This window comes from Lemur catta, chromosome 1, assembly GCF_020740605.2.
Source record: "Lemur catta isolate mLemCat1 chromosome 1, mLemCat1.pri, whole genome shotgun sequence".
NCBI lineage: Eukaryota > Metazoa > Chordata > Mammalia > Primates > Lemuridae > Lemur > Lemur catta.
Window position 1 is genome coordinate 3,306,345 of NC_059128.1, and position 14,878 is coordinate 3,321,222.

General features: G+C 39.8%; 1 protein-coding gene and 1 pseudogene across 3 annotated transcripts in view; one reads left to right on the forward strand and one right to left on the reverse strand.

The window, feature by feature from the left end:
- The window catches only part of TECPR2 (tectonin beta-propeller repeat containing 2), a 92,741-nt gene that overhangs the window by 72,244 nt on the left and 5,619 nt on the right, over positions 1–14,878 (reverse strand). For all 3 annotated transcript variants that reach the window (XM_045560203.1, XM_045560214.1, XM_045560223.1), the window contains exon 2: positions 11,278–11,565. In XM_045560203.1, coding sequence (XP_045416159.1) covers positions 11,278–11,496 — 219 coding nt within the window. In that variant the 5' untranslated portion in view covers positions 11,497–11,565. The remainder of the gene's footprint in view (positions 1–11,277; positions 11,566–14,878) is intronic.
- LOC123644324 lies at positions 10,455–10,739 on the forward strand (annotated as a pseudogene).

Genomic DNA, 14,878 nt, shown 5'->3' on the forward strand with positions numbered 1-14,878 from the left:
CAACGAACAAGCTACTGTCAGAAATAGAAATGAAAAGAACCAAGAGAATTTAAAATCTCACTGGATGGAATGAATAGTAAATTAGTCACAGGCTGAAAAAAAAAGTATTGAACTAAATGACAGACATGAGGAAATCATCTACTATGCAACAAAGAGAGATGAAAAGAAAAAATAGGAAGAAGTTAAGAGATGTAGAGACCTCATGGGACATCTGGCAATGTCTGGAGGTTGTTACAACTTGGGAGATGATACTGACATCTACTAGGTAAAAGCCAAGGCTGCAGCTAAACAGCTTACAATATATAGGCAGCACACTCAGACCAAAATGTCATGGTGCTGAGGTCAATAAACTGTGATTTAAACCCAAACATATGAATAATTACATTAAATATAAATGGTCTAAAGACTCCAATTAGGAGGCAATGATTGTCAAATTGGATAAAAAAGTTAAGACCCAACTTGATACTATATATAAGAAATGTACTTTAGATATAAAAGGACAGATAAGGTAAAAATAAGAGAATGGAAAAAGACCAAAGCAACCAAGCATGGTGGTGCATGCCTGTAATCTCAACACTTTGTGGGCTGGGGTGGGAGGATCGCTTGAGGCCAGAAGTTCAAGACCAGCCTGGGCAACATAGAGAGATCCTGTAACAAAAACAAAAACAAAAAAAAGCAGGAATGGTTATATTAATACCAGACAAAGATAAAGTAGACAAGGAATATTACCAGAGATAAAAAGAGAAATTTGCTAGTGATAAAAGGATCAATTCAACAAGAAGACATAAGACTCCTAAATGTGTAGGTACCTAATAACAGAGCTTTAAAATACATGATGCAATACAACAATATTGAATGTACTTAATGTCATTGAAATGTACGCTTAAAAATGGTGAAAATGGGAAATTTTATGTTATGTATATTTTATCAAAATTTTAAAAATACATAAAGCATGTGGGCCTGGTGGCTCATGCCTGTAATCCTAGCACAGTGGGAGGCCGATGCAGGAAGATGGCTTAAGGTCAGGAGTTCAACACCAGCCTGAGAAAAAGTGAGACCCCCATCTCTACTAAAAAAAGAAAAAAATTAGCCCGTGTGGTGGTGCATGCCTATAGTCCCAGCTACTTTGGAGGCTGAAGCAAGAGGATTGCTCGGGCCCAGGAGTTTGAGGTTGCAGTGAGCTAGGATGACTCCACTGCACTCTAGCCTGGGAAACAGAGCAAGACTGTCTCAAAAAACAAACAAAAAACATAAAGCAAAAACTGACAGAACTAAAAAAAAAAAAACACAAAATTTCAGTTGGAGATTTCAACACTCCTGTCATAGTAATTGACAGAACAAGCAGACAAAAATATCAGTAAAACTACAGAAGACCTGAAAAACTTGAATGATACTATTACATTAGTTTGTCTCCATGGAAAAGCAGGCCCTAAAGATGGAATTAGACAAGGAAAATATCTAGTTGGAAAACACCTGCCTCCTCCAACCACTCTCCTTTTCCCCTCACAGGTGTTTTCCCTGTGTTGAAATCTCCAACTGAAATTTTGCATTGTTTTTTTTTTTAGTTCTGTCAGTTTTTGCTCTATGTTTTTTGTTTGTTTGTTTTTTGAGACAGTCTTGCTCTGTTGCCCAGGCTGGAGTACAATGGTGTGATCATAGCTCACTGTAGCCTCAAACTCCTAGGCTCAAGTGATCCTCCCTCCTGCCTCAGCCTCCTCATTAACTCAGACCACAGGCACATACCGTCACACCCTGTTAATTTTTTAAACATTTTTTGTAGAGATGGGGGTCTCGCTATGTTGGCCAGGCTGGCCTCAAACACTTGGCCCCAAGTAATTCTGCCTCAGCCTCCCAAAGAGCTGAGATTACAGGCATGAGCCACCATGCCTAATGGTTATTTATTATAAATGAATCAGGATACACAAAACCTCTTAGGATACTCAAGCACTCAAGGCTCAAATTCACCATTAATATCTTTTTTTAATTTTTATATTTGAGAGTCTCGCTATGTAGCCCAGGCTAGAGTGCCATGGCATCAGCCTAGCTCATGGCAACCCCAAACTCCTGGGCTCAAGTGATCCTCCTGCATCAACCTCCTGAGTAGCTGGGACTACAGGTGTGTACCACGCCCAGCTACTTTTTTTTTTTTCCTGTTTTTAGTAGAGACGAGGTCTGACTCTTGCTCAGGCTGGTCTCAAACTCCTGACCTCAAGTGATCCTCCTGTCTTGGCCTCTCAGAGTGCTAGGATTATAGGGGTGAGCCACCGCACCCAGCCACCATTAATATCTTTTTTAGCAGTACTTCTATTTCATAAAACTAATCCTTCATTTAACATACTTAAAAATGGGTTTTTACTGCACTGTCATTAAAATATCTAATATTGTTTTCCATAGAAGTCCACACACAGAGATAAACTTTAATAACATCAAATAGCCTATTAAAAGAATTGTCAAAGTTTAAAATGAGATGTGCACTCAAGTAGGGTTGAACAGTTAAGTGCTTACGGATGGCTTCACTATGCTTTTTGTGGGGGACACAAACAAGGCTGCTGCTTGCAGTCTGGGAAAAGGAGCAAGATTCACCAGCAAATATAAGAACAAAGCATTTCTGACACTGACATCCGTGTATGCCCGGCTAGCTCAGTCAGTAAAAAAAAAAAAAAAAAACAGAAAAAGACATCCATGTACTGGCGGGTCACAGGGAGGACACAGTCAGCTCTGCCAGGTGCAGAAAGGGTCAGGGGCAAGCAAGGTTACTGCCTTTAGGATGCCCACTGGCTAAATACAAAGTGCCTCATTTTACGGTATTCTCTTTGTTTTCATTTTTTAAAATAATGAAATATGATCATACATACATGACTACACAAAACATGTACAGCTTAAAGAATTATAAAATGAGCACCCATGGAATCCCCATCTAGCATGGGAAAGGGGCTGTTAACAGCACGTTTGAAGTTCTTTGTGTCTCTCCCTGACTTGTATACCCCACCCAACCACTCTCCTGAAAGTAGAATTACTCCCTTGCTTTTATTCATAGCTTTACCACATGTGCGTGTGTCCTTAAACTCGATCGTGTACAGTTTTACCGAGCACACAGATTCACACCGGTGAATTAGCACAGGAAGGGTCTGGTCCTCACCCTTCCTGACGCAGATCCTGAATCTTTTTAGTGGTCCTGTTGTTGATCAGCCCAGGGAGGTTGTCTCATGATCATTTAATGCACAAGAGATCGTAGTTTAAGCCAAAAAGCCAAATTATTATTTTGCAATGAATGCTAGATAGGTACAACCTATATATTCTTCCCCCACTGGTCAATCTATGTGTTTTAGTCCAAAAGCTGCTTGGCAAACATGGCACAATTTCTGATCAAACCACTCTAAGTGTTAGATGGCAGGAAGCGTCCCACTGCATGAGTCACCTGAAACATAGATCTCTGCCCAGAGCCAGCCACCAGGGAGGACCACAGCACTCAAAGCGACCTCTCCCACTGCACAAGCAATTCAGCCTGATCTTGTTTTCCCAAGTCACACAGCAGACTATACGCTCTCTTCCTTCTGTCACATTCTCTTCTTTTTTGATATGGGGAGAGTTCAGTCTTATTCTGTCTGAGTAGCGATTCTTCTGTCTCTTTAAGATGACTGCTCATCTCTGATGTCAACTATTGTGTGTTTAACTCTCTGATTTCCCTCTTTTAACTTCCGAGGGGGCATTTATTGTTGCCCTTATTACAGCAACATAAGTTCCTTGAACAGACACCCAATAATCAAAAAATTTAAGGAAAAAAAGCCTTTTGATTTGAAAGGTCCCAGGAATGGTTTTCTGGCAAATACCTCACCATTAGGATAACATTCAGCTAATCTTCTTAGGTCCTTGGCAGGCAATTTTCCCTTTATACGCAGGACAAAACCACATCAGGAAAAAGTGTTCTTTGTAAGCAGGTTCATGGGAACTGTGAAGTCTGACAAGGCTCTCTTTATGAGCTTCTTTTAGTAGGTCAAAGTTTAACCTTCAGTAGAAACTGCTAGAATACCAAATAGCTAACAGATCTGAAATGTTGTGAAATATTTAAGAAGATCAAATAAGATATGAATTAATTCAATTCTTAAGAATTATTTCACTATTTTCCGTCTTTTGCTAACAAAGAACAAATGTTTAATGTTTCAATATTCATATAACTTTTTAATGATCTGAAAGCTAAACAAAGGCATCTGCTTTTCTGGAATAATTTTCTTAACTCTGTAGATGAAAATGGAGTAGGGAATGTCCACTGGAGCTAAAGAGAGGAGCTGAGAGCCTAGGCCTAGAAAAGACCTTAAAAAGAAAGAGATTGGGCAAATTACCCACGATGGAAACAAGTCAGACTGCCAGCAGAAGTCAAAAGACAGTGGTATGATACTTAAAGTGTTGAGACAAAATAACCATATAAAGTGACTTTAAGGGATCCAGTTTCATTTTTCCTCCTATACTCATATCCAACTGTCCCACATCATTTATTAGAAAAAACTCTGTAGTGCTGCATTTGCAATCACTCAAGTATCCACATACTTGTGGGTCTTCTAGACTTGTCTAATCTGTTCCAATGGCCTATTTATCTTTTCTCGTGCTAATAATATCACACTCCCTGGATTACTGAGGTTTTGTAAATGCTGTTCTCCAACAGCACAACTTCTCCCAGCTGGTGCTGCTTTATGCCTAGTATCTTGACCATTCTACCCATTACAGTTTCATAAACATTTTAAAACCAGCTTTATCATTTGCCATTAAAAAAAAACTGTTGGAATTAAATTGAACTTAGGTAAATTCAGGGACAATGGACATCTAATAAAATGGTTTTTATTTTTTTGGTTTTTTTTTTTTTTTACTGTGAGTTGCTGTTTAAAAATATTCAAAAGCTAAATGCACAGCAACCAACGAATGGAATAATCCACACTAAGGACACCAGTGAAGCCCTATGTTGTAATGCTACCAACAAACCAGAATGTAGGCATCGCAGGCTCCTAACCACCAAATCTAAGGGTTTTCCATAGGGAAAGACAAGGGAAGGCACTGGGCAAATGCACCTTGGCTGCTGAGACAAAAACTCTCATTTCTGTATCACTTTAAAACATATCCCAGACGTGTTTCAGGCTCAAGGCCTTTCCTTGCTTCCTCCTGGAATATTCTGCCCCAGACATTATCACCATGGCATGCTGGTCACTCTCTTTAGGTCTTTAACTGTCAGCTTCTTGGTCAGACCTTCCCTGGAGTTCTGTTTAAGACTGCAGCCACCGCTCTTGGTACTCCTCATTCTCTTCTCTGGTTTTTCCCTTAGCATTTCCCATCACCGCGGTGGTTTATTTGTTTATCTATCTGGTTGACTTCTCTTTTGTATTTCTCCAATTCCCCCTGTTAGACCCAAAGCTCCGCAAGTGCAGAGACTGCCTACTGTGCTCTCTACTCCATCTCCAGGAACTAAAATGGGCCGAGCACATACTATGCACTTGATAAATACTTGCTGAATGAATTCACTGGCAGAGCAGGCGTGGAAAAGCTGCAGAAATGCGAACTAGCATTCCACCATCAAGTATCATGCTGTGGTTAGTGCAAATTTCAACAATTTGCTGAATGCTAAGAGGAGGGATACACATTTAACTTCAAAATAGAAAATTAGAAACTCAGGTCGAGCTATCTTTCTGGCCTATGCTTACATATGTCACACCCATATATTTAACAAGTTTATAACATTTTTGTACTTGTTATTAGCTCCTTGCAACATTTTCTTAGTGCTTTTGGCACTAGGTAGGAAGAATTTCTTGTGTTTCCATCTGCCCCCTCCCACTAACTTCTGTGGAAAAAATGTTTCCAAAAGCTCTATTCTTGAAAACACATGCAAGGCTATATTTACCACATAAAAGGTCTGCTTTCTTCTTTAGGAACATAACTTCATTTAAAAACATGATCCTTCAACTATGCCATACATGAATTTATGAGGGTAAACTAACTTATATTTTTATTTACCTTCCCATAAAATCTTAGATTTTCCCTAAACTAGTCGACTCATCTTTAACTTTTCATTTGGACATTCCATAGAGACCATGAATCTGGTTTTTATTTTCCTCTAAATCCACAGATTTCCGTGGGAGACCTGCCTCCTCTTGTTGGAAGTCAGTGTACTGATTAGGCCACCAGATCTGTGGCTTGTTGGAGGAACTTTACTGTTTCTTCACCTGTAAAACGTGGGGATTGTACCAATGATTCTAAGACACAGTCCAGTCTGATGACAAAAATGACAACATAAATATTTAACTGAAGCCAAAGTTCAAAACACATCTTTGTGGTGTTGTGTTGAGACATGTAATATATGAATATAGTCTTATTACCAAAAATTCTAGTAATTCCACAGTATTTAGAGTTTTAAAACAAAAGATACTTTCCTTCCATACTTCCTCTTACCCAATCCCATTCTCAATCTCCATCTAAAGTAATCATAATGAAAGTTCCTCCAATCTTTTCCGATGTGTCCTGCAAAGATATTTAGCTTTGTCTTCAAACTTTAATATGCTAACTCTAAATTCTGTGTTCTTTCCAAAACAGAAATTTTATACTTCCTTTGATTCTCCACAATCATAAGTTTCGGATTCTATACACAATGGGCTAGCTCAAAAAATGCTTTTGATACTCAAGGCTACCAAGTGTGGATTTTTGTGCCAGTAAAATATATTTTTTAAGGTCCTCCAGTAAAGAAAAACTAGCTAAAAATCTTTATATGGGGTTTTTCCAGAGTCTCTTCTAGTCTGCTGGGTCCAGTAATTTGCACTGGCTTCCCCCAAACTCTGGTTGACCCTATGGAGGTTGTCCTATCACACCACATTTCTTCAAAGCTCATGGGGCTCATCACACATGCTCTGGTTTGGATGTGGTTTGCTCCCACCAAAACTCAGGTTGCAATTTGGAGGTGGGACCTAGTGAGAGGTATTTGGGTCTAGGGGGCAGATTCCTCATGAATAAATTAACTCCCTCCCTTGGGGGTAAGTGAGTTCTCACTCTCACAGGACTGGATTAGTTCCCAAGAGCGAGTTGTTAAAGAGAGTCTAGCTTCCTCAGTTTCCCTCTCTTGAGTCCTCTCTCACCATGTGACCTCTTTGCATATGCCCACTCTCCTTCCAATTTCCACCAGGAGTGGAAACAGCATGGGACCCTCACCAGATGCTGCTGCCCAATCTTGAACTTTCCAAATAATTGTGAGCCAAATAAACCTCTTTAGAAATTACCAGCCTCAGGTATTCTGTTATAGGAACAAAAGATGGACTAAGACACATTCAATAAATATAAAAAACTAATTCTAGTTAAAACTGTAAAATTAGCAGTCAGGTGTAACTTGTAGTTTCATTCTGGGAAGCATGAAACTCTTGTTTCTTTAATTTTAGGTTTTTTTAGTTTGGTGGCTGAAATCTTTAAAATAGTTATATAGTTCTTTAATAAAGACAGTATGTCAGGTACAGTGGTGCCTACCTACAATCTCAGCTACTCGGGAGGCTGAGGCAGGGGGATCACTTGAGCCCAGGAGATTGAGGCCAGCCTGGGATACATAGCAAGACCCCATCTCTAAAAAATTAAATAAATAAATGACATCCGAAAAAAGACAATAAAATGGTGATCAATGAGACACATGTGCTTATAAAAGAGAATTGGGTTGTAATTGCTACCTGAGTAAGGAGTCCAAACTCCACTAATGCACACTAAACTTTAATGTCAGAGGTTACCTAATAATGAATTAAAACCAAAGAAGCTAGCTAAACTACTCTATAACGTTAGAAGTCAGAAGAGTAGTTACCTTGGGGAGGGGTACTGATTGGGAGGTGGCACAAGAGAATCTTCTGGGGTGCTGGAAATGTTCTATATCTTGACCTGGGTGATTACACAGGCGTATACATACAAATTCATCATGTTGCAAATTTAAGATTTGTACATTTTATGTAAACTATATTTCAATTAAAAAGTCAAAAAACAAAACAAAGTAAAACACAGGGGCCTGGAAAGCCTGGTCTAATTTAAATTTGTTGAGGTATGTTTCATAACTCAGGATATAATCTACACTGGTGAATGTTCTATGTGTGCTTATAAAGAACATGTATTCATCTATGTTGGGTGGAATGTTCTATAAATGTCAATTAGATCAAGTTGGTTGATAGTGTTGTTCAGTTCTTCTATATTTTTATTGATTCATGTCTACTACTACTATTACTGAGAGAGGAATATTGAAATCTCCAACTATAATTGTGGATTTGTCTATTACTTCTCTCAGTTATGTCAGTTTTTGCTTAGTGTTTTGTGAAGCTCTGTTGTTAAGGGGCACACACATTTAGGACTGCTATGTCTTCTTGGTGAACTGAGCCTGTTATTATTATGTAATGTCTCTCTTTATCCCTAGTTATTTTTTTGCTCAAAAGACAACCTTGATATTAATATAGCCACTTCAACTTTCTATTGATTAGCGTTTCTACAGTGTACGTTTTTCCATCTTTTTAATTTCAACCTACATGTATCATTATATTTGAATTGAATTTCTCATAGACAACATACAGTTAATTCATGTTTTTTTATCCACCTTGATAATTTCTTTTAATCAATATATTTAGATCATTTGCATTTAATATAACTATTAGTATGTTTGGATTTAGGCCTATCATTTTATTTTTTTTCTGTTTGTTCCTTTTGTTTTTCCTTCCTTTGTTTTTCCTTTGCTGCTTTCCTGAGAGTTGTGTGAAAATTTTTCAGAATTTTATTTTGACTTATCATACATCATTTTAGATTGGTTGCTCTAGGGAATACAGTATATGTGTACTTAATTTCTCAAAATCTACTTTGAATCTTACTTGCTTCAAGTAGAATGTACAAACTTATAGGTTGATTTACTCTCCTTGCCTTATATTATACTCACTTTATATATTACTACATCTATACACATTGAACACTCAATCAGTTATAATTTTTGCTCTCAACTGTCAAATATATTTTAAAGAACTCAGCAGGAGGAAAATAATCTATTGTATTTACCCAGGTATTTACTATTGTTCCTCCTTCATTCCTGAGGTACCAACTTCCCTTTTGTCTGAAGAATTTCCTCAAGCAATGACCTTAGAGCAGGTCTGCTGGCAATGAATCCTCTTAATTTTCCTTCACCCCAAAATACCTTTATTTCACATTTCTTGATAGACACTTTCACTGAGTAAAGAATTCTGAGTTGACGATTCTTTCAGCACTTTAAAAATATTGTGCTACTGTCTTCTAGCCTCCATGGTTTCTGATGAGAAATGTGTAGTCATCGAAATCATTGTTCCCCTACGGGTAATATGTCATTTTTCTCTGGCTATTTTTAAGATTTTTATTTGTCTTTAGCAGTTTAAGATTTCTCTGAGCATGGATTTTTTTGGTTTACCCTGTTGGGGATTCACAAATCTCTGTTGTTAAGTGGTGTTTAAAGTATTTCAGAGATTTCATATATATTAAATTTATAAGTACAGTTTTAAAGATTAACTATGTAATGGCTTTAAATGTTTGGGGTATTTAAAAAAATTTTTTTCCCACTCCCTCCCCCATGTCTTCCTCCTGTTTGGAGAATTTGATCAGTCAAATCCATGAGCTATTACTCAAAGAAAGGGAATAGCAGTAATTCTAATTTTTATACAAGAAATATTAATTCAACTCTAACTCTAGAGACAGCCCACCCAAACTGAGATGATGGAGCTGCTGTTTACTGTCCACCTTAGACAAGTCATTTATCCTTTCTGTGCCTCAGCTGTCTCCCTGGTAAATGGGGATGATATCTTCTTTCCCTCCCAGACACACCCCCAAACTTGTAAAAAAAAAAATGTGGATGATAATAACATCTATCTCATATAGTTTTTGTGAGGACAGAATGAGCTAATATATGTAAAAGTTTAGAACAATGCCTCACATATAGTAAGGGCTGCATGTGTGCTAACCATTTTTGTCATTTTAAAATGAGCACCGAAGCTCATTCATGTTAGTTAAGAAAAACTTTTTAAATTAAAATGTTAAAACATTAAATATTGACTTAAATTAAAAAGTTCAGACATTGAATAGTGATTAAAACATAAGTATTTGTAAACGTATCTCTTAAATACAAAAGCCCTGTCTTTGTCCATAAAAGCCCACTAACCACAGGCAGAAGGTAGAAGCAACAACTCAGTCACCTTTGAGTCTCTCACAAAAGCCATGTACTCAATAAACTACAGAACTTGACTAAATGGCTGAATCAGATTGCAATTCATCAATATTTGGTGTCAGCCATACCATGGTCAAACAATGCCTCCACCAATACCTGCAATACACAGAGATGTTCAAGTCAACAACAGTGCAGAACACAGACTGGTGAGGGTCCCAATGCTACAGAAGTGATCTCATTTAAGACATACATATCCTGGCTCTTTGGTCTCGGCTGCAGAAGCAAGATGACGAAGGGAATGTCATCATTTGGAAAATGCCACAATAAGACGCATATACTGTACTACCGATGTGGATCTGAGGCCTACCACCTTCAGAAGTCCACCTGTGGCAAATGTGGCTAATCTGCCAAGAGCAAGAGAAAGTATAAGTGGAGTGCCAGGCTCAAAGACGAACTACCACCAGGACTGGTCAGATGAAGTACCTAAAAATTGTACATCAGGCATGGATTCTGTGAAAGAACAACAGCTGAACCTAAGAGGACAGCTGCTGCAGCATCCATTTCATCTTGAGAATTTCAATAATTAGTCACACAATAAATGTTTTGGTTTAAAAAAAAGAGGTGCATATTCTGGCAATTAACCAATATTCACATAAATACCCTTTTCATAATAATTTCAAGAGAATAACTAGAGATTATTCAAGTCAGTCAGTCAAGATACTCTGAGAAACAAAACATTTAGGAAAAAAAAACCTACTTCCAGAGTTTTCTATCAATAGTAAGTGTTAAACACAAAATGTTCTCTTTTAAAGCACTCTACCCTGGGCAATAGAGCAAGATCCTGTCTCTAAGAAAAAAAAAAAAGAAAAGAAAAAAGAAAAAGAATAAAGTGATGCTAGATTTCTAGAGGCAGGAAAAAAAGTTAAAAGCACCAATGTTTTTAGTTATATTCCACCTCAGTTAAAGACGGTTTTAAAGTGTTATTTGGGTGAGGTATTAAGGACATATTCTAGCAATTCAGAAGTAAATTATCACATCCTTGAACACAAGCATGTTAAACATCAGCCATGGTGCACGTATACCAAAGTATAAAGAAAAGCAAGGCTCACCTCAAAGTTGTACTTCCTCATGCGGTTGAAGTGCCGGCAGTACAGATAAAGCATGCCGATGCTGCTGCCCACCGCGATGTAGTCCCCGTTGGTGTCGAGGGCTGTGAGGTAGACCACCATAGAGCGGAAACCCTTCTGGATCTTTGTGGGAATGGCATTGAGGAGATAGTACAATGGGCAGAACTCTCTGAATGTAACAGGCTCTGATATGGATGCCATGGCCACGCTTTCCAGAGATGATTTCAGGCAGGAAAAGGAATGTTTCTGTCATCTAGGGAAATGTGGGGGCTACAGAACAAAACGTTACAATTCTTTCAATGCCTAGTCATGTCAAAGAGAAGTAATGTTTCATAATGGGAACATGGAACTTTTAGGGAGGTAAAAATTTTAGCTAGAGCTTAAGTAATCAAAGTAAACAAGGTATCATTAAGATCACTTCTGAGCATTTAAATTCAAAATGCTCTTCAATGTGTACTGGCCCCTATAATTCACATTGTAGTAAATACTATGCCATGGAGGAGTGGAAAGAATACAAAAACAGTTCTTACTCTCAAGTAGCTTATGATCTAGACAGGGAGGCAGATGAAACAGTGAGAAGACAAACCCACCAGTACTTAGTTGCTAACTTGTGGGTCTCCTTGAGAAGAGGGAGAGGAGAGATCAGTGTGGATTACAGTGAGTGTAGAGAAGGCATCACTGAAAACACCCTGAACCATGAAGCCCATCAGGCTGGACATAATACGGAAGAGAGAAACAGGACAGACACTAGGAAAACAGTGAACCAATCCCAGAGGCAGTTAACGAGCCAATGAAGAACAGGCCCCACTGGATGCCTGCAGCCTCCTCAGTACCTCACAGCTGCTCCGCATGGAGAGCCGCACCTCTCTGCACTGTGGATGCAAAGCTGCCTTTGATGAAGATACTCAATCCCTACTCAGCATGTCATATTTAACAAAGTGCCCACTCACTCAGTGAATCCTCACCCTACCCTATAAGGTAGGTGGCATCATCCCCAACTTTTAGAAAGTACTGAGGGCCAGAGGGTCACGAGACTCACTCAAGACCACACAGCTGAGACTTGAACCTAGGTCTTTCCCTCCAAGTTCTAGACACTCGCCAGCACCACAGTCATAGCTGTGACAGTCAACAAGTGCAGGCAGATGCCCTCTGGACCTGATTAGACCTGAAGGGATATTTTAGCTTTTCAGGTTCTACTGAGATTTTCAAGCTCCTCTAGTAAAAGCCTCTTGCCTGGTGGCTGTATGGTCTCTTCGAACTGGGGGTTTTCTAGTTCTATGTAGCCAGCTGGCTAACTGACTTACCAGTCCCCTTCTGACCAAATTCATCCAGCTCGTTCTCACCCAGCGGCCCTTGTTTGGCTGTTCCCTCCACCTAGAATATTCTTCCTCTAGGTGTCACTCAGCTTTTGCTCCTCTTCACCATCAGGTCCTTGCCACACATGTGTACGTGTGCACGTGCGCGCGTGCGCGTACACACACACACACACACACACACACACACACACACACACGATGTGCCATAATTCATTTAAATAAAATTTTCTTTTTACAACAGTTATAAATGTTCACTATCAAAAATTTGTTAATAGAGAAAGGTACAAAGAAGTAAACAGAAGTCACTCACAATCCCATCATAGAGATATACTATATATAGATAGATAGCTATAGATATATGTGTATATACACGTACACAGTTTTTCACTTAATAAATCTCATTTTCCATGTTACTAAATATTCTCCTAGGATGTGATTTTTAGTGACCACACAGAAAAACTGCAGAGAACCCACAATATATAAACCAAAATTTTCTCAACCAAAATGTTTTAATTTTACCATCATAAAGAACAGACACACATCCAAACGTATTTTTGCAGTATATTTCAAGAGGTGAAAAGATTGCATTAAAAAAATATATTGCCAAATTGCCCTCCAGAATGGTCATGTCGATTTATGCCTCAAACATGTTTTTCCAAAGGCTGTCCAGAGGCCAGTAAGGCACAGCACCCAGACGAGTCAGGAAAGCCAAGTTGGGGGCCAGGCACAGGAGCCCACAGCAGGCACACGTGATGCGTGCTCCTCCTTATTCAGGGGCCCTGTGTTGTCAGCTCCGCACCATGCTTGCTGCCCCTCACTCATATCCAGCTGGAAGGAGCAGGCTGATGCCAACTCCCAGCGAAACTCTACTACAGGGAGAGGGAGTGTCTAGGGACGGACGGGTTGAAGAAGTCTAGAGCCACTGCCTTACTGTCCGCCTATGCTAGGTTTAGGAAAACCAGTTTAGACTCAACAAACATTCCTGCTAAGACTTTTTCGCTCCCTCTCCTGACCCAGTTTTCACATGAGCCCACATGCTCCACCTCAGCCTACCCCAGGTCTCAGACCCACTGCCATAAAAGTCACCTCTTTTTCACTGAGGAGAAGCAGCACAGTGGAGTGGTTAATGACAGAGTCAAAAAGACCTGGGTTCAAATCCCAATGCTATCCTAAAACTACCTGTGGGGGACACTGGGAAATGATGTAACCTCTCTAGATCTCCATTCACCCATCTGAAATGGGTTTAGTGAAACCTACACCATGGATGTATTACACAGAGTAAATGAACAATGTCTAAAAACACTTAGCTTTCTATCTTTGTATCTTCTACCCACCTGCTTGGGCCATGCTGTCCCAGCCAGAGGAGGGGCATTGCCCCAATTCCTCCTTCTCTCCTTTCCATGTCCCCAGCTCTCCATTCAGTTATCAAGCCCGCCCATTTTCCTCCCTGATTCACTTTGCACACATCCCGCTGCCCATCCCCTAGCTCAGGCCACCACGGCCTCTCACCTGGAGCTCTTCCTGGTGTCAGCTCACCTGCCTGCCTCCCACTCCCCTCTCGCCCACTTGGCAAACAGGGATTTTCCTGGTGTGCAAAGCTGACCTTGTCACACTCTTGCTTAACACCCTCCAGTGGTCCCCATCCTGCTCGGGCTAAAGCCCAAGTGTCCCTGGCTTACAAGAACCTTGCTGATCTGTGGCCCCAGGACCTCTAACCAGACCTCCAGCCACACTGAACTTCTAATCACAGCATGCCTCGGCCCCTCACCTCCCGGGCTTCACACTACTCCCCGTCTCTGGAAGGCGCCTTCTTATCTGCTTAAGCTGATGATCTTCTTGGAAGCAAGTGGAAGTACTAAGCACTTCACAAATAAATGTCAGCCAATGTTACTTCCGCCTTTAAAAATCTTTTTCCTCAAAGTAGCTCTGTCAAATTATGAGATTTATCTTTCCAAAATTCATCCACTTGATTTGCTACCATTCACTGACAGCTCCATCACCTCTGTACAGGAAAGGCTTTGACACTGCAGTCTGGCTAGAAGGGAGTCGGGGGACTTGCCTCAAAAGTGCATTTGCAAAGCAGGCACACTCTTCTGGCTTACCTTATGTGTTTATTTGTGGTGGCTTAGGAGGTTTTAATGGATATTATGGAAGGTCAGAATCCCTGGAACTATCTCCTTGGCACAACCAGTGATAATCCTACCAAAAGCAACTTCAAAATGTGTAAGGAGGGAGCACAGGGCTCACCGTGCCAGGCTATTAATAAT